The sequence below is a fragment of the Osmia bicornis genome, chromosome 9 (assembly GCF_907164935.1).
Source record: "Osmia bicornis bicornis chromosome 9, iOsmBic2.1, whole genome shotgun sequence".
NCBI lineage: Eukaryota > Metazoa > Arthropoda > Insecta > Hymenoptera > Megachilidae > Osmia > Osmia bicornis.
Window position 1 is genome coordinate 8,755,664 of NC_060224.1, and position 21,374 is coordinate 8,777,037.

The 21,374-nt window shown below is 30.8% G+C and overlaps 1 protein-coding gene across 1 annotated transcript; it reads left to right on the forward strand.

Moving 5' to 3' along the window:
- Positions 1-4,529: 4,529 nt before the first annotated feature.
- On the forward strand, positions 4,530-21,332 carry LOC114880686. Its single transcript, XM_029196964.2, has 4 exons — positions 4,530-5,418; positions 6,290-6,439; positions 19,094-19,228; positions 20,499-21,332. Exons 1-4 carry the CDS (start codon positions 5,271-5,273, stop codon positions 20,579-20,581), a joined length of 516 nt encoding a protein of 171 aa, XP_029052797.1. The 5' UTR covers positions 4,530-5,270; the 3' UTR covers positions 20,582-21,332.
- The last annotated feature ends 42 nt before the right edge of the window (positions 21,333-21,374 follow it).

The following is a 21,374-nucleotide window of genomic DNA, read 5'->3' on the forward strand; positions in this document are numbered from 1 at the left end:
TGTCAGCCCCATTAAAACGAATCTGACAGACGATCCCAAGGCGAAACGTCTTTTTCTCCCCTCTCCTACAATAGGATAATAGTAATTGTTCAATTATACAAAAAATATGCTTGGTGAGTCACCTAGCTTAGTCACCTTAATTATATCCGTTATTTTTTAAGATATGAAAAATGTTAATTCAAGTATAATATAGCAGTAATATGTTGATAGACAAAATTATAACACTCCATTCAATCCTCACTAACATGTGTTTGCAAGGTGTCTCAATTTACTCTTAATTTACCCCAAGCTTTTTTTAAAATGTTGACGTTTAGCAAAATACACAGGTCCAATAAGTTTTCAAATAAAACTTAATATTTTTGTTCAAACAAGTCAATTCTTCGAAGCATTTATGTGAAAAAGTGTTAAGATACAGTATCAAAATGATTAGTAATTTGTAAGATATTTCAATAAGATATCACTGTTAATATTAAAAAACATCTTATAGTTTAGTTTAATTATGCATATTTTCTTAATTTTAAGGGATAATATCTTTTAAGTTTTATTTTTGTTTAAATGAAAATTTGTTATATTAATGGTTTAATTTATGAAAATGTTAGTTAAAAATAAATGGCCCTGTTTTAGATGCAATGTTATGTAATACAAATACAATATTAACACTATATTTACCGGAAGCCTAATAATAGGCTTTTAACAAATATCAATTAATAATCTTTTAATTATTACAAACTGGCCTATAACTCTGTTAACATAATAAAAATTAGGTGTACTTAATAGAAAATTGAAAATAAGAGTTACACCTTTTGATCTTTAGCTATTGTTAAGCTCTAAGGTGATAATGCTTATCTATTTTGTCACCCGTAAATAATATGTTAAGCCGTAGTTCTGATAATTTTCAAGGTATCTTATAATCCTTTCTAGTAGTACAACTTTTCTGTATATAAAGGAATTTAAAAAATTCCAAAGTTAGTTGTGCAATTTCAATTCTGTAATCAAAAACTCACAGCAAAAACGTTCGAAGGTACTCACAATCAAATCAGGCTACCCTAGGAAAAATTGTGCTGTAGGGAAAACAAAAATTTTTATAATGATTTCGAAACAAAATAAAATGATTTGTAATTATTAAATATTGGAAAATTTAATATAAAAATAAGCAATGTTAATAATAACATAAATATGAGTTCAATTTTCCTGCGTAAAGTGATGAAGCTAGACCGCGCCGCGGCTGCAACGCGGCATTACAAACTGTACGCGGTGTTTCGTTTTTACCACGAACACGCGCCGCGCATGGAACGAACCATGAATTTCAATGCGCATTCGCCATCAGTTCAATGTTTTCGGTACTTGGGCTCGAACGCGGCAAACCCGAAAGCTTCGTACAGACTTGAACATTACGCCGAACAACAAACGGAAGCAATTTTTGACACATTCGCGCTTATTTTCTTTGATGTCGGAAAAGAAACCGACCAGTGATGAGAACTTCGCAAACCATTTGCCGAACGGCAAGCTCATGACCCGGTCCAAACTAGTGTTTCGTTTGCTGTTCGGTTCGTTGTTCTGTTTGTGGTTTGGCGTAATGTTCAGGTCTGTACGAAGCTGAAGAAAACCGTCCACACTGCGGCAAGGAACCCCTTTGTGTTCGCGCAAAAGATATATTCGCCCAAATACGTTCGTTCCATGCCGCGTTGCTGCCGCGTTGCTGCCGCGTTGCTGCCGCGTTGCTGCCGCGTTGCAGCCGCGTTGCAGCCGCGACGCGCTCGTCTGGACCCAGCTTTACATTGTAATTTTCCTCGGGAATGTCCATGGAAAAGGGCAAAATTGCAGGACATCATGATTTTACTTGCAGAAGTCTAATTTGATCACGAGTGTACTATGGCCCAAATACAATTTAAAAAAATTTAAGGTAAAATATTTTTAAGCAATTGATTTTCGGAATGTACCGATCGCGATGAAACCTTTAACATGTAGTAGGAGATATTTCCGCGATGATCCCACTAGCAAACATTTTTTATTAACCATCTAAATTCGATCAATACATTTTTTTTGGCTTATAGTTATTAGCTAACTAATAAAAACGCAAAACCACCCTGCGGTATCCTACAAATATTGCTCGTTCCACTTAAAAGTGTGTGATACAATAATTTTTAACAAAAAATACAACCGACTTCGAGATGCACTAAAAAGTATAAAATAATTTATATTTCATTTATTCAACTACGTGACAATTATTTATAAAACCTCTTGCTGCATTAATAAAATGCGCTAAAAAGTATGAAATAATTTCTATTTCATTTACACCAATACTCTATAGATATTAATAAAACCTTTTTAATCGTTAAATAATATACTAAATACATTTCAACCTTTCCGAAGGCGGCGCAAAATTAAAAATAGCCGAATAATCGATGATGTCAATAACAATTTGATTGCGGTATGGCGAACTTGGTAATTAATAAGCAGCAAGAAAAAATACGCAACGTATGGCTGATAACATTTGTAATTATTACGTAATTATTGTAATATGTACATGTCGTTAATCCGCAATGGGTATGTTGATTCTCGTTGAAAATTGTTTACTTGAAATTATCACTTGACTTGGTGATCCGCAGGTCATAGGTTGCCGACGCTTGAACTCCGAAAAGGTTGAAATGTACATATTTAACGATTAAGTAGGTTTTATTAATTACTGTTGAGTATTGGTATAAACGAAATAGAAGGAAGTTTTATTAATAATTGTCACGTAGTTGTATAAACGAAATATAAATTATTTTACACTTTTTGGCGCATTTTGAAGTCGGTTATATTTTTTGTTAAAAATTATTTTTTAATTTAATTTTGTATTTCATATTATTCTCATTTTCTAAATTTTATACTGCTCCTTTAAAAATTATTCTTCCCATATATGAAACTCTTTCGTTTCAAAATTATATATTTAACGTTAGATTTATATTTCTGTATACGTTCTGTAAGTTTAGGTTACAATTGACCCAGGCTCCGCTACTCAAAATTCAAGTTTGTGTTACGTTGATTCCTAGGGAAGCAGTCTTCGAAAATGATTGAATTTATGGATGTAGCAGCCCTTACGGGGTATTTTAGGCTTAGCAGTTTTTTTCTATGCTTCAGAGATGTTTCCTCAGCTTCAATCAAAATACTTCCAACAGGGCTAGTATGAAATGCACCAGTTGTGAGTCTTAGCCCGGTGTTGCGGACTGTTTCAACTTTTATGAGAACATCTGTTTTGGCAGAGTTGTATATTACTGATGTGTAGTCTAATTTGGATCGGACAATTGCTTTATAGGCCTGTGTGAGCACGGTTTTGTCTGCTCCCTAGTTGTTATATGCTAGTGCTTTTATTATTTTTATACTTAACCGGCCATAGTAAATTATCACATGCACATATCCTCAACAATAGTCCTCCCAGTACCTGCGAAATATGCAACGTAAATCTAACCATTCACCACACCATCATTGAATGCAGAAAATTCACGCAAGTAAGGAGAAGACTGAATTTTAAGGCCAACCTTACGGAAGTGATCACATCGACATTGCATCAGGACACAGTGATCACATTCTGTAACACCATCGGAATACTGGACAAGCTATGAAGACCCTACTGATAATACAGCTCCCTGCCACATATCCCTAACGTACCTGTAATTCTTAATACAGTCGCTAATAACCTCTGTTATTGATGCGACTATAAACTCTTAATTTAAAAAAAAAAAGTCAAGTGCCAAATGATTAGATAGTTAACAGTTCTGTTTTGTTTACAAACAGGTTTACTCTGATCGAGTTCGAATTGCAAAAACTTATTCCACATATTATAAAGATTATTTTATATTACCTTTTACTATTTAAAATACACGCCATTTTTGCAATTTTTTCCGTTTTATAACTTAACTATTGTACATACGCTATCTACTAGCTGTCATTTTGTAGGTAATTCAATACGAGCAAGAACATGTAAAACATTTTTGCATACAGAGCAATCTTAAGAAGTTAGTTCAGAAAATCCCGCAATCGGAACGTTAAATTAATTAATGTTAATTAAGCACAGGATCACATAGTACATACTAATTCATATAAATTGTTCTGTACATTAAAGTTCTCAATAACTGCGGAAAAAAGTTTTACTGTTATCTTAAAAATGCCATAATTAGGTAAAGTCAACTAGAACTAATAGTGCAATATAATGTTTCCAATGCATTGCAGATATGCACTATCGCTACAAATATCATTTTGCGAATTATTTTTAATTTTGTTGCAAATGAAACTTCAAATGCTTTTTTCTAGAAGTAATATTGATGTGGACAATGTTATAGTGCAATATATTATGTTTATACAATAATTAATAAAAAAATGGTAACACTTAAATAGTTTTTGCACCTTTATAAAAGGACAGAAGTTTCAAAAAAACAAACGAAATTTAGATGCTTCGTATTAGCAATATAAATTTATATCAGCAACATAATATATTTACAAAACGTTTAAGAAAAACAATTGTAACTAATAATAGTTTTATATCTATTTATAGAAATGTACAATTTGATTGCAAAGAAATTCAAAGCCAAATACTTTTTTTCTAGGAATACAGATTACAACATGTGTTTATAGATAACAACATTTAAGAAAAAGTGATAACAAAGCTTCTGGATATCTGTAATAAAAAGAAACTGCGTTGCAAGAAAATCAGAGTTTAGGTGGTTTCCTCTAGCAGTAAGGTATACTGCTCAATTCCACCCGACCACAACTTGTACTGCGATCGAAACTTAAAGGAGACAAAGCATACTCCGATTGTTCGACGACGTGGTAGGCCAACTACGTTTTGGTGTACTTTCCCCTTTGATGGTGGCAGCACATGGGGCACAGGGTGGGGATGCTTCAAATGCTTAAAAGGCCTTCCAACGTCCTTGTGACACGCAGTTCTCGAATAGAACGTAATAGCACCCTGTTGAAGTACAGTAGTTAGTATCTTAAAAGTGCGACAGAATTCTAATTCAATTTTTGCGGGAACATTTCATTATAGTAATTTGTGATACGATCACGATAATAATAATCAAGATACCAGTGTTACATTGAAATCAAAATCTCGATAAGTTCAACATCATCGTAATAAAAAATCATCAGGATTTTAGTGAAGAAGAAGAAGAAGTGACTTTTCATTTGAATTCAGAGTTTTGCATTTTTTCAATTCAGTGAGCAGTGAATGGACCAAGTGATTATCAACAGTTTCAAGTATATCGTAGCCGCAACAAGTAAATACCGAAGAAATGCAAAAAGGAGGAAGTGTCCAGATATTTGCGTCGTTCCTTTTGCTGGTCTTTTTTGTGTCACCATCCTCGACTTGGGCCCTTACGACGTTTGGTAAAACCAACCCCCAAACTCAAAATCAAAACCCTCCACCACCGCCTACCCCAGGTTTGTTCAAATACATGTATATCTTTTTAATATTAATGATATTTAATTTTTTACAAAATTTCTTCATAAATATAATATTTATTATAGAATTTAAGAGTTTTTTATTATCATAACTGAATAAACAATGGAAATATTAACTATTAAGAATTTTCTTTTAACATTTCAACCCTTGGACGGCGGACTCTGAAGAGAGCCCCAATTTTAATTTAGTATTGTATTTTATATTATTTTCATTTTTTATATTTTATACTGTTCTATATTTATATTGTTTAAACATCATTGTTCCAATTTATAAAATCGTTTCGTTTAAAAATTATATATTTAACTTTCAGTTGATACTCTTGCATACAGTTTGTAAGTCGGGATCACGATTGACACAGGCTCCGCTTTTCTGGGGTTGAAAATAATAAATCTTCTCGTCGCTTTACTTTAATTTAACTATAATTTAAAACTTATTTAATCCTTGTGTAGACAATCGGGCAACCGGTGTCCATTTCTATATTTTTCTCTCAACAGTTTTTCATATTTTGCTAAAAATATTGCAAAATCGCTTCGGATTTTCTATCTTAGAACACTTTTATGATTACTCTCATTTCCAAAATAAAAAATGATTAATGTTAAAGTTTCAACGGTTTTCATAGGTACCCAAGGGTGACTTTACAAGGATTAACAAAATTTAGTTTACTCTGTTACGCTATAAAAATTGTTTCCTTCAAAGGCTAAAACTTTAATAAATGTTATCAATGAAATATTAAATTTTGCAAGTTTGATAAAAGAATTTATGACAGTTTTAAATAAATGAGAATAAATATATGAAAATTGATTTAAAAAATTGTTTACAATTATGCATAAAAATTCGTTGCAATTTCAGTGGGAAAGGCCCGGGAATGTAAATTAGAATCCGAGTGCGCTGGTATTCAAAATACAACATGTATGGCAGATCCTCGAGATGGAAGGACGCGTTGCCTATGCGGTGACTATTCTGCGCCTCTTAATGGCGCGTGCACTAACAAATATAAAGGTAACCACATTTTCTAGAAAATATTTTATTCATACGTGGCCATATCTTATCGCTTTTTAATATTCCTGGTGAACCTTCAAACCGCTGATACAACGACATTTGAATTTTAATCTTAGGTCTCGGAGACCGACACAGTGATTAATGTTAAATATTTTGTTATTATTGAATCTACAATGTTTATCATCGCTGTAACTAATTATCTAAAAAAGAAAATAACATTTTTCATCGGCTCTGATCGAATCAGACATTTGGGTTCAGAAGATTAATGCGTCTAATAATATTACATTTCTTCCCAATATATTTTCTTCTTTTTTTCAAAATTTATAATAAATTATTTTGTAATGATCAGCTGTCAAAATAACACAAAAAATGGATAAAGTTCCGAATGTCTCCAGTCTCCGATCAAGATGAAATTTTGAGGGGGAGGGGGGTGGGGGCAGGAGGCAAGGAAACTTTTTTATTTGACTTTTTTTTATGAAATTTTTACCAGCACATTGGTGAGATTTTTCTGATTTAAATAATCATACACGATATAATTTGAACTATAATTACTTGCTAAAATTGATGTTAAAAGTTAGCGAAAAGCCAGAGAGATCGAATCAAAACATTGTATGTACTTACATACGCAGTGAAGGTATCGAATTTTGTCCGAACATCTAGCCAATCTTTTCTTGCACTTATCCAGCTTTTACTGTACATTGAAAACGCAAAACTAGTACAAGGAGAAAAATTTTGTTAGCAAAGATGAACTCCTTTTTATATTATTTACTAAAATATGAAAATCAAGTTCGTTTTTCTAATGGAAGAACATAATTTTCTTCTGATCGTTTATAATAGAGCTTTGATAAATTTATTAATCTCTACTGTAAATACCCGATTTCCATTAGTGTTTGAAATACCATGCTTACAAATTTACTAATTTTTCAAGAAGAAACTCTGTCCAAATAGAAAGTATCAATGATGATTAGTTTCTGCACTTTTCATACCATTTTTCATACCTTGGAAAATAATAATTTGAAAAATATAACAATATGCTAAAAAATCTTCAATACGTTAAAGAATACAGGGTTGTCCAGACTTAAATATCTTCTATGTGATGAAGGTTGTAATAACTTCGAACCATAGAATACCCCATGGAATCACCCTATTCCTATTTGTCCCGTGAATTTCAAACGACCCTCTATACATTCTCCAATTTTTAATGTAATGAACATTTTTTAGATTAACTTGACAACATTAAACAGTTCTATTCTAATTAGTCTATTAATACCTAGATAAGATTCAATAACTCAAGAAAAAATGATAAAAAGCAGCTTTGAGTTACTTCACAAAGCAAAATGCAATGTTTAAAAAATTTTACATTATTATAGCCAGATTGTATGTATGTAACGTATAATCATAAAATAATTTCTGCAGGGACTCGATAAAACAACAATGAGAAATTAGGAATACATAAACATTTTTCTATTTCTTGTTAAAGTAACGACAAAACACCATTATATCCCATACCGAAACAGTTTACTATATATTTTATAATTTACCCTTTGAAGCATCACAGTAATAAAAAATCAATCAATAAACAAAGTGGCATAAATTAAAACGCTTCGTACATGCTTCGAAGTTATGAGAATTTAGTTTACTTTTTACGTGAGTTGATTCTTCAAAACATTTTACGCAAAAATGTATGAAGGTACAATGTGAAAAAAGTCAACAGTTCATGAGATATCTGAAATTCTTGTATGAAATACTTTTATTTAACACTTAAAATATCGTGACACGAGCTGTTAATTTTTTAACATTATAATTCAATCCTTTTTACCGATGTTCCAAAGAATTGACTTACATACAAAAGAAAAAAAAAAATATGCAGCTCTATTTGAAAAAATAATTGTGAACTCTTCAGAACGCCTCCACTCGGGAACTAGCACATGCTTATTATTGTACATATACTCCATTCGGCACTATTTAATGTTGCCTCATGAAATTCTTCTCTATTTTCTACTATGTTAAAATTAATTTTTGTTTTAGTTACATAGAACACCTAACGATGGAAATTCAAACCTTCTTCTTGTAAAATTTCAAGCAATAACTTAAACGCGTTTAAGCTTCGAAATACTTTGAATTTTAATCAACCTCTAGAAGTGGAATTTTGGAAATTTTGGAAATTTTGAGATTTTGAAACCAAGGTCATTTCGAAAAATGAAGTTTGGTCTCTAGTGACCTCGAAAGCGGCTGCTTCTGCATATACGACGCGATTACCTGGAAATGGTAACTCTGTATTACCGTTTCTATCATGATTCGCACAAGGTTTATCTCACTGTCCGATAATATAATCAATTAGTACTTTGATATTCACTGTGCATTTTTCACATAAAAAACTTACAGTTTCGTGTGCTGATTATGAATCTACAAACCATTTTTAAGAAATTTGAATTTTCGCATTTAAGTCAATTTTGTGATGCAATTATAAACGATAATTAGAGACGGAAAAACATCAATTTTTAGGGGATATTTCTTTATTTGTCTTGAAAAGTAATAGTTTAGCAAAAAAAAAATCTGACGGAGCTGCCGTTTTCTATAAGGAAACATTTACAAAAAGTTATGACATAGATCTGTTTTTTTAAATCACAAAATAGTACATGATCTTGGTTTCAACTGTTTCAAGCCTATCAAAACCTACAAACCTTTCGAAATTTCAAAACTTTTCAGATTTTAAGGACTTTCAAGGTTTAACACGTTCGCGACGGGATGTGTCACCGGTGGTACATTCTTGTCTATCCCATAAGGCTGGTTCAGACACGGTTAGTAGTTTAGTCGAGTGGCGAGTAGTTTAGTGTATGGACACTAGAGTTTAGTCGAGTAGTTTAGTAAAACGGTTTAGTCGAGTCGATCCGTTTCATTGGATTTTGCTGGTCGAGTAGGCTTCCCCCACCACTAACTAAGCTTGCCCTACCACTAACTAGCCTTCGAGACAGACCTGTCCGGACGCATTTCTTTAGTCAAGGGATATATCTTGAACTCTTGATTTTCAAAGCTCAACTGTACTAGTCCGGACACTTTTCTATGCACTAAACGGTTTAGTAGTAAGTAGCTACTCCCCACTCGACTAAATTACTAGCCGTGTCTGAACCAGCCTATAGGACGGGATGAGCCACCAGTGGTACATACACAATTGTCTCATCGGGCGGGCTGACCCACCGGTGGTACATGAACTATTACCGCGTAGCATTTAAATAATTGATTACTGTAATTGACAAATTTTTTTTAACCCCGCCCCACGGCGAAGACACTAAATTCAGGCCCCGTCGCGGACGTGTTAAACCAGCGCTGAATTAATGTGCATGCGCATATTGAAGGCTGGCAACATATAACCACACACATTTTTTTCTCACGTATATGAAATATATCTTATTGACGTATATTGAAATTGTATTGTTAAATTAGCACTTCCGGTTACAAACGCGAAAGCTGCTAACGGTCTCAAAAGTTCCTTTCGGTGTTTCCGGCTTATCCTGATTTCATATCAGTTACCCGTTTGTCTCTTATTTATTGTAGTTCTCGAGATTTCGCAATCACTATGGTTGGCTTTTTTTGGGTATTGTCAACCAATGAAATAGACGAACGGTTGAGGCAGGTCATGTGCGTTCTGTCTGCGCGATTCCCCTTCTTAAGGGAAAGTCCTCCAACTTGGGGGTGTCATAAACGAAAGGACATACTGTCGAAGGCGTTCTCATGACCGAGGATTTTTGGGACGGCAGGACATTCTTGTTCTGTAAAGTTGAATATTTGCAATTTGTGTTTAAGATTGATTATCTCGAAAACTATAAAAGTTAGATAAAAATGTGTGGTGATCTTTATTTTTCACATCTGTACGCTTCAACTCGCTAACACGCTCTAATTCTACTTCGACTCCGAAAAGACGCTTTTAATTACAATAGTACGACCAGGTGTCACTGCCAGCGATTGTAAACAGACGCGTAAATTTAGCAGTTACCATAAATGGTTTAGAGATTCGGATCCAGCACACAAAAATCTATAAGAATCACCCATGAAAAATTACAAAATCAAATAACTATTGCAATTTATCAAACGTTGATGTAGGTGGATGATTTTCACTGTGAGGTTCATTTCGGACATGATTCTATTTGCAATGCCATATCTCGATTATTATTCAACAGAATCTTTTACTTTTAGATTATATTATGTAGTTATTTATGTAGAATAATTTAATATGCGCAATCATTATATTTTATTTGTACTTATTGTTTTATTTGGACTAATATACGCTCCGTTACGGATGGACGATTTTCACTGAGAGTGCGTGTATATGTATCCTTTAGTTCGTACACTGTGTATTGTCATATTTTCAACCATACCCCATACAACAACAATTATTATTATTATTTGCTTTTTATAATTAGTAAAGACATGAAGGCTTTTATTAATATTTGACTTTTTACATACAAACAATTCAATATTTCGCGGCACCCAGTTTGAGAACCACTGGTGCAGACTAACAGTTCTGTATCAATGGTACACTTATCACTAACTAAATTATACGTTTTAACCCGTTCGACTTGACTTTTTTCATTTGGATTCTTTTGATTGCCTAAGTAAGAATTATCCTACACGTTTCTTTATTATTTATTGTCACAGTTGCCAATCAAACATAGTAGTATGAATTAAAACAAAATTTGAAATAATGCACATTTTTTTTGTATAATTATTTCGTTAAAAATAAAATAAAAGTACATATATGTCAGTGATACAATTACCTTTACAATTTCTCTTAAATTCCTTGGTGGCATTGAAATTTTTGAATTTTAATTTTGACGGTAGGCATTTATGAGTCGATATATTGAGAACCGCTGGTATAGATGCAACCATCTAAACATTGATAAAACATTGAGTAAAAACAGACTTATGTAGCAGAACGTACAGAAATTTTACTTATAATTAGTTATAACAGTTAACTTTCAAATTGCTACTTTATATTATTAGTACAATAATTTTTCTTTTCTTTCCTATTTTTCTTTTCATGGTAATCAACATAAATTTTCGGTAATTATCGAGATCAACTCCACCGATTTCGCTCATTTTTTAATATGTTGTTGGGATGATGATTCTAAACAATCTTTTGGTTGGCCGTTTCGTGGCCGCGTTGCGGTTTTTATAAGCGCTAGCGCAATAACAACGCCGAAGTGTTATTGACGTTTAGTTTGAACTAGGCCTATTTTAAATTGTAGCGCTCTTAATCCGAAACAAAATTAAAAATTTAGCGAAATCGGTGTGGTTGACAAGATATCGATAATTACCTAATTCTCTCATTTGAAACCCTTTTTCATTTTTATTCTTTATATTTTACATTATTCTGTTAAATCTTATTTTTCCAATCCACAATATGTATGCCCACTTTAACTGAAGTTACTAAAATATCGTAAAGAGGAGTAAAAGTATTTAAAAAATGTTGTTAGAAAAGTTGTTTGATGTGAGAGAGATCATAATGTAATACAAACGACTTTTTTATGGATGAAGTACCGGAAGAGATGTGAAGGTCAAGATCGTTTTTTCTTAATGTAACCCTATATTTTTTTATTCATAATATTGTGACTTTTGTTAAAATTAATTCAAGATTATGGTACACAATGATATTTCGTTTTATAGAAAATTGTATATTTTTAAGATCCTATGTTAAATGCTCTTAATTGTTGCATATAATTAATTATATCCCTTTCCTCGGTGTTCTGGGTCATTAAGTAGGGCATGGCAGCTGGCTTAGGCCGCGTTCAGACTATGCAATAAAGTTGTACAACTTCCGAATGGTATTTCTACAAGAGAAAACCATTTTCTTTTTCGGACGGCATACCTGGTACAGGCACGGCCAGAAACACAGAAATTCGGACCCGAAGTTGCACGGAAAGTTGTACAACTTTACTGCATAGTCTGAATGCGGCTTTAGAGATATGGAATACCAAACCTTACAATTGAGAATTAAAAGCGACAACAATTTAATAAAAAAACTTCTAAAAAATAAAGTTGATGTGAAGTATTTATAAGTTACAAATATTCAAATTTCGTGCCGTTCAAGTACCTATTTTTCGTATACAAATACGTGTAAAAGATACATAGGTGTATTTATTAAGAAGGGGGAGAGGGTAACAAACTTCCATAACCAAGAAAAAGTTAATATTCCCTGAAGCCGTTATTTAACCATTTGCATCTAACATCAGTACACTGTTCCGGTAGACAAACTTTCTTACTTGTAAAATTATGTCAAAGATTATTCTATGAAACTGAAATATCAAAATATCGTAATATTCATTCCAAGTACAATCCGGAAAATCACAATCCGATATTGTAGACATCTTTGGAAGCTATAACAATTTATGTCATTTACCGTGAAAAGCGTTGGATCAAAGAGGTTAAAATATGGTGTCAATTTCAGAACAAATGTTAATAACATTGTCGAACACATACTTTGTTTTCCAATAACCAACAAGTGATTCTTGTAAATTTGCATGTACTAATTACGAATCAGCAAACTGTTTTTCTTCGTCACATGTTTAAATATATTATAAAAATCTGTATTATCTGCTACAAGAATTTCTATAACTTTGACGGTTAAAACACAACCGATTTTTAAAGTTTAAAATTTTACTTCTTTTTTTAAAACTAAGAATTAGTTTTAAAATAAATTAGCAATAATAATTATTGCAAAGCTGAAAAAAATTAAAATTAGTTGCAAAGTGTCGGTGGTGCAAAAATCTCATTATACATGAAAGTCGCTCGTTTAAAAATTTGCATGTCTAATATTTATCAATGCACCATAAAACATATTTCTGGGTCACAATTGGCTCGGTACTGCTATTAGAAGATTAAATTGTACCTATTACTTTCCATCAAATTTTGTTTAACCAAAATTAACTGCAATCTTTTTTGAAATCTTTTAGACATACTTTATTTTTACTCTTATGTAATTACCAAAAATATTCATGATAAACATGAAAATTGTTTGACAATTGTAATATTCAATATTCTGGTATATTTTATTTTCATTTTAAGGAAAACACAAGCTAAGGTTTTAGAAAAAGAAATAGAATATTTTTTGCACATTATCAACTACTGTCATTTGCATATACCCACGTGTTGGTACTAGCACTGTGGTTATCTATGCAAATTGGAAAGCTTTAAGAATATCACTGCGACCTGCCGAGTAGTATAAAGTTTTCTGAAATACACTCGCTACTTCATGAAGTGTACGGAAAAATCAATATATTATTTAGTACATGAATCACTTCAACGTTGCTGCCAGTGGTGCAACATATTTCAATTAATTAATGTCAAACATACTACTGTATTCGAATCTTTAATATTAAGGATTGTTTCACAAAAGGCGAAGGTATGAATTATATGTACAGTCACTCTCACCCGTAACGGGGCGTATATTAGTCTAAATGAAACAATAAATACAAATAAAATACAATGATTGCGCATATTCAATGTATTCTACACAAATAACTACATAATATACTCGAAAAGCAAAAGATTCTGTTGAATAATAATCGAGATATAACATTGTAAATAGAAACATGTCCAAAATGAACCTCACAGTGAAAATCGTCCACCTACAATAACGTTTGATAAATTGCAATAGTTAATTGATTTTGGAATTTTTAATGAATGATTCTCATAGATTTTTTTATGCTGGATCCGAATTTCTGAACCATTTTCATCCAACTTTTATAGTTTTCGAGATAATCAATGTTAAACAGAAATTGCAATTATTCAACTTTGGAATTGATTTATGCTTTTACAATTGCAGATATTGAGGTTCTTTTTTCACATAATAATTCTGTGGAATGTACTGAATAAAATGATATAAATTGTTATTACATTATAGACATGTAAATATATTTAAATAATAATGGAAGTGGAAGAGACGCCTAAGTTGAATAATTGCAATTTCTGTTTAACATTGATTATCTCGAAAACTATAAAAGTTAGATGAAAATAGTTTAGAAATTCGGATTCAGCATAAAAAAATCTATAAGAATCCCTCATTAAAAATTACAAAATCAATTAACTATTGCAATTTATCAAACGTTATTGTAGGTGGACGATTTTCACTGTGAGGTTTATTTCGGACATGATTCTATTTGCAATGCCATATCTCGATTATTATTCAACAGAATCGTTTGCTTTTCGAGTATATTATGTAGTTATTTATGTAGAATAATTTAATATGCACAGTCATTGTATTTTATTTGTATTTATTGTTTTATTTAGACTAATATACGCCCCGTTGCAGGTGGACGATTTTCACTGTAAATGACTGTAGGTATATTTAACACTATAACTATCGGCGTTTGATGCATACTTATTTTTAAATTGAAAATAATGTGGAAAATTAACTAGATGAAGGATGAAACATAATTTAATACACACATCCATACTTCATCTCGACAATAGCCAACAAACATAAAATTTTTAATTTAAAATAACAAACTTGAAACTAGTGTTAAAAAATATAAATGTTTAAAGCAAAATAAATACATACTTAAGACATGAATGCTTTTTAAGAAAATTGGTTGTGTTTATTTAATGGATATAAGAACATAGGTTAGATTATATTCGTTACTTGTGAATATATTTATTAACCAGATTAGAGTAAGTGCATACATTGACTAGGAATAGACTAGGAAATGTATGCATTTACTGATATAACACTTTTGCTGTAGCATATACATACATTATATTTAAATATGCATTAAAGACATTATTTTGTTTCATTACAGTGAATGTGTATAATTAAATATTATGCAGGTTGATTTATATTTTTGTATCTGTAAAATATACATACAACTTTTAAGTAATATTGTTAAATCTTGAAAACGGACTCTTAAACGTTTCAAAGTGATTTTCATTGACTCATTGAATTTTCCTTAAAATTAAATGAGATACAAAAAAATCAATTAAAAAGTAGATATTCTGCTCAAGGAAGGGAAATCTTTTGGTGTACATGATTAAGTTGTAAGTGAAGGCTTTAAGGAGATTTTAAAATAAACTACCATTTTTATTTTTATTATTTATTTTTTTAATAATGTAATTCTATATTTTTGTTTTCTACATCCTAATAAAGTTCTTTAAAACGAATTCAACGATCTATGATATTATCATCATCACTCATCAAGAAATATTATAATTGATTTATATAGAAATAAAGAAACGAAAGAAAACAATTAGTCTAATTATAGAGGATGTTCGACAACAGGTAGGACAAATTTTAGGAGATGGCTCTGGGGGTCAAAATAATAACGTTTGTGACTTTGTTTTTTTAGTTATTAACGTTAAAGGACTCGAGGGAAAAGCGCGCACAGCATCGACGATTGAACGTCGTGTCAGTACGGGTTTGTACAATCACAGGCATGATAATTGAATACTAGAAGCTTATCACGTGATATTGTGTTCCTTTTTGTTACAGTATGAAATAAAGTGTTAACAGATCGTTCCTTAGCATTAAACTTCTCTTTTTACTCACAGAGGAAATATGATAACACACATTGAACTCACTGAAATTAATTCACGATTGCCAACTGTACACACGTCACATTAAATATTGCAGCACTTGGAAACAGAATAGTACGTGTGTAGTAAGCTTTTAGTATTCAACGACTGTTGCCTACGTCTATACACGCCCTTACTGACACGACGTCCAATCGTCGATGCTGTGCAGATTGTCGGTTTTAGGCGCTTTTCATCCGAATCTTTTAATTTTGATAACTAGAAAACAAAGCCGCGAACCGTATTCCGTCATGATGTTCGTCTTATTTTGACCCTCCGAATGATCTCCTAAAATTTGTTCCACCTACTGTAAAACACCCTTGGTCCTACTTTGCAAGGGGCATCGTTGTTAGCCTTCTACATATTTCTTATGTCAAAAACTGTTATTAAATTTTATTTACCATTGCCTTTTTCTGTACGATTAAATGTTATTTGATTTGATTTAGAATAAATTTCAATTTTTCAACCAAGTTTATTAACCAGAGGGATCCCTCGAAGGTTTGATTGCCCCGGGCTACAGAATTCTTAATCAAGTCCTGATTAGAAACTTTTGATTGATTGTTTGTTGCAATTAATAATCAGTTATTCTGCATTAAGAATATTAATAAATTATTTATACAGATTCATATTTTAGGTTGTCATATCAGACTATCAATGTTTCCTAATAAAAAATTGGTTGAACCTAACAAAAATATCCTAAACTGATATTTTAAAAGGAAGTTATTGAGAAGTTTGAAGAGAAAGCAATTTACAAAGTCATAAATATCAGAGATCAAAAAAAGATTAATTCAGAAATTTAGCTGTTTGATTTGATTATAGGATTGCTGTAAATAATTACTTTACCACTCAGAACATAGAATTTTAGATAATTTCAGGTAAAATTGTACGCTGTAGTGGAAGTTGAAAATTGATCGACCGTTAAAAGTCATGCCGAGAGAACGTTTGCATGAAATTGCCTGTTAACGTGGAATTAAAACGCACCGAACTTTTGTGATAACACTGTTCAACAAATTTGAACTTTTTCCGATTTTCTGATCTTCAGTAAGCGATTCTTTGAAAGTTATTGAAAGTCACCGAACTGGATATATTCTGAACAATAATTAAACATATTTGGCTTATTCTAAGCAAAAGTAAATAAATTTATCAAATATAAAATATTTCTTACATATAAAAGATGGAATAACAATATTATATTGCATAAATAAGTATTTAAATAATATATTTCTCAATGAGATATAAATTGAATGTGTATGATTTGGATTTAAATATATAAAAATATACTGCTAAATTATTATAAAATTTAAATATACAGCGGGTATCAAAAATATTAGTACACTCTTTAAAGCACAATACTTAACTTTTTTTAAATTGCATCAGGCAACTTAAGGAAACGACAGTTGGTCCAAATCGCAAAGAAAATAGCGAAGGTCTCTTTTTATAACATTTTTATCTGAGTTAGTAAAGAAAATATGAATAATACCTTTTGTAAATTTCCACCGGAATTGTCGACATTGTTCCATTAAAATTCCATCAAAGTGTATTGACTTGGCGAAGGCACAAAAATAAATGAATATATGGTCACGTTTTCGGCACGGCTACCGTCACGCCGTTTGCCGATAACTCGAGTATTTATTCACACCCATAAGGATTGTCCCTTTCGCAAGCACGGTACTAACTCTACCGATTTCGCCTGTAACTTGACGGCCTCAAATTGTAGACTTCGTCTTTCCGTGCACGCTTTGACCTTCATAGACTTGGCAGCCAACTCCTGCCGAGGTTTGAAATGGCCTCGAATCGACACCTTCATCGAGCCTAGCACGCGGAAGGTTTAACGGCCACAGAAAACCCCAGGGTTTTCCTCGCACACTGGGCTATGCCGTTAAAAACTGGCATACTTCAGTTTTTATCATCAATATAACAAATAAATGATAAAAACATTCGTGTCTTTAGCTATCGTCGAACCACTCTGACAATCATTTACATAATTTAAACCGAAATTATAGAAAAATAATATACTGGTTTTAACATATTCATAACTAATAACATAAATCGTACACTGAGTCATACAAATAAACAAAATTAAGTTATTTGAAAATCATAGTTTTTAAATCTAAGTATTTCAATGCTTATCGTTTGTTTCTGCAGCAACCAATTTTAATGAAATTTTCAGTATGTAAATTTCTTATTTCGCACGTTGCAACTGAAGGCCGTAGATCTACCTTTTATAAATCAAACCGTAGGTCCTCACAATGTGAATCTACCCCTTCACACATACTATACTTTCTGAAACCCACAGTAGACTTCAAAAGATCGTTCTAGATTCAATATATTAAATTTACAAAAGGTGTTGTTCAAACTTTCATTATGGGTTTAGACAAAAAAGGTTGCGAAAAATGGCTTTCCTTATTTTTTTCCCTCCATAATAAAAATTGTAGCTAACACATATGTATGCACAGGGTGTCCGCGCTAAAGTGTGACAGGCATTTTATTTCGTAACTATTGATGATACAAAAAATTGTTTCTATGAAAATTGCACGGTACAATGGGGCCTATGTTTTGGCGTAAACGAAAATTTATTTACATTATTAGTTTAAAAGATATGATGGTCAAGTTTCGTTTTTTAAATGGAACTGTATATTTTTTTTCAGATCATGTGATAGTGCTTTTTAAGACGAATTTATTAAGCTGTAATGTATACACCCGATTTTAATTAGTTTTCAAGATATAACGTTTACAAATTTCCCGGGTTTCAGTGGATACGTCTCGGTTTGAGTAGCAAGTCGAAAAAGCGGCCCTATTGTTGCGGTTTCTTATTTTTTGGGTCTGCCGTTCCAAAATATTCATAAAACAACAGTCCTTTTCAAGTGATTCTAATTAACCATTGCAAATTATTCTTTTCGTTAACAAATATTTTGTACAAGCTGTTATTGTTGTCTAAACTTCTACTAATTTTAATAAAACTACTTACTTGTCATATTACATTATCATATTTTATCTAAAGCAAAATGTAATCTTGTTAAACAAAAGATTATTATTACTTTCAAATTACCGCAGCAATATATTATGATTAATTAGCATGTATTTTGTTTTTAGCTCTACACACATCATGTAACGAAGATTCCGAATGCATTGATGGCGCACATTGCGTGCAACGAAACGCGACCATGTCTGGAAAACGTTGCTATTGTCAAGAAGGATATTACGAAGAAAACCCTTTGGTTTGCAACGGTATGGAACGTTTATACCTAAACTTTTAATATAATAAAATTGAATTACTATCCGAATAAGTACTTACATATATTGTTGATGTATAGGAACGAATGATACAATTGGATAATAAATAATTCTAAAATCTAAATGAGGAAACAAATAAAAAATGTAAAATAACATTTTTTTATTAAGATTTCATTTTCAAAACAATTAAATTTAAAATTCATTGAGTATGCATAGACTTACATATGTACTTATCTAAAAGTCTTGATGTAATGAAATCTTATACCTATTGGAGTTATTAATAAACATTGATAGCACCATACATATTATCGAGATATATATATATAGATATATAGAATAGAATATAACTATGATAGTTTAGATTTACAGTGATTTATACATAGATTGATGAAATTTTAGCCTCGTCTAAATGTTTTTTTGAGAAAAAAAGATATAAAATTTATTTATAGCAAACATAGGAAATTCAAAAAGGATCTTCAATATAGAAACAAATAAAGCTTAGCTAAAAAAGTATATTTTTGTTTTTTGCATATTTGCATCATCTAAAATGTAACGCTGTCTTATGCAGTGTCATTAACTTTCTGATCCCTTCCAATAAAAATGAAGATCTTTCTACATTAATTTTTGTATTAATATGTTTTTCTTACTATTTAGAATTTAGAGCTTCTAAAACTCCTTTAATGTCTTATTTTAAATTTAGAAAAAGGAAGAAATTCAAAGTGGCTAAGTTTCCAAGTGAATATAATCCTATCTAAATTCTCATAAAATACTCCAAACAGTATTTTTCATTGAACAATAACTGTTATTATATCTTCAAAAATTATTATATCAATCTATCTCCAAGATAGATACATATTAATGATCAAAGCCTACAAGAGTGCATGTTTAAGCTCTTCTTCTTGTTAGAAAAAATAATTTATTCATTTTTAAGTAGTAATGTTCTTTAATGTGCTATGCTTGTAATCTTTAATTATTACATTAATCAGTCTTCTTCATTTGCAATTAACAGTAACTTAAACTTTATTCACATGAAGAGAGTTCAAAAAATTCTAATATGCTCTGCTTTATGCTATTGTAGTTTCTTTTTACTGTCACAAACTTTACATTACAATGCATGGTGCAGTATTAATTAAGTGATTAAATTTTTATTACATGAATTAAAAGATATTAAAAACTTTTTGAATTCTTTATGTATGCAGTATATTAATATATGTATAATTGTAGTTATATAAAGTTTCTAATAATAATAAATTCTTTTTTGCAGGTAGTGCATCCTCCAACCTTACGATTCACATAGTTCTGTTAGTTACTTTAAGCCTTTTAAAACAAAACCTTAATTTCTTGTAAGTTGAAACATTATTCTCAATATGATTGAATTTGGTTAATTTCAAAGTTGTGTACATTTTTTTGGAATATGAATCAATCAAAAATATGATATTATATATGTAATATCAAGAATTAATTTTACATCAAACACAATCCAAATAACTACAATAATATAATTTTTAATAATATAATATAAGTCAATGAAGTCAATCATATACTATAAATTAAATTTAAAAACTATATTTGAAACAGATTATTTATAAACGAAATAATCTACTATATACATTATATAAAACCTTTAGATAAAAAGCAATATATGTATTTATATGACATTGCTCTCTTAATCCTTTAATTTTCAATCTTCTCAGAATTTTGTCCTTGTGCTTATTTCAAATGATGTTTTACTTTATCTATTTCTATTTTTAAAAATCAATAGCAATTTTTTTCATTCAGGTACAGACTTAATGTTTGTTGCCTAAAACATATTTTCATATTTGTGAACTATAACATAATGTGATTTATAATTATTTATAATATCAGTTAATCTATAACAAAATCATCTATTCTACCATATAATAAGAGCGTAATTAAAAACATGCATGATATCACATTATCATTTGAATCATACCATGTAAAGACTTTATAATAACATTTAATGAAAAATTTTATGTACATTTTATTATAGTTTCAATTTCTTTATCATACACCAGTTTTAAATTTACAAAATCTGGCTCTTATTTATGAAGTTAGATGACATTATGTAATTAATCAAAAAAAGTATTGTATTAGGATGTAAGATAAAATACAATATATT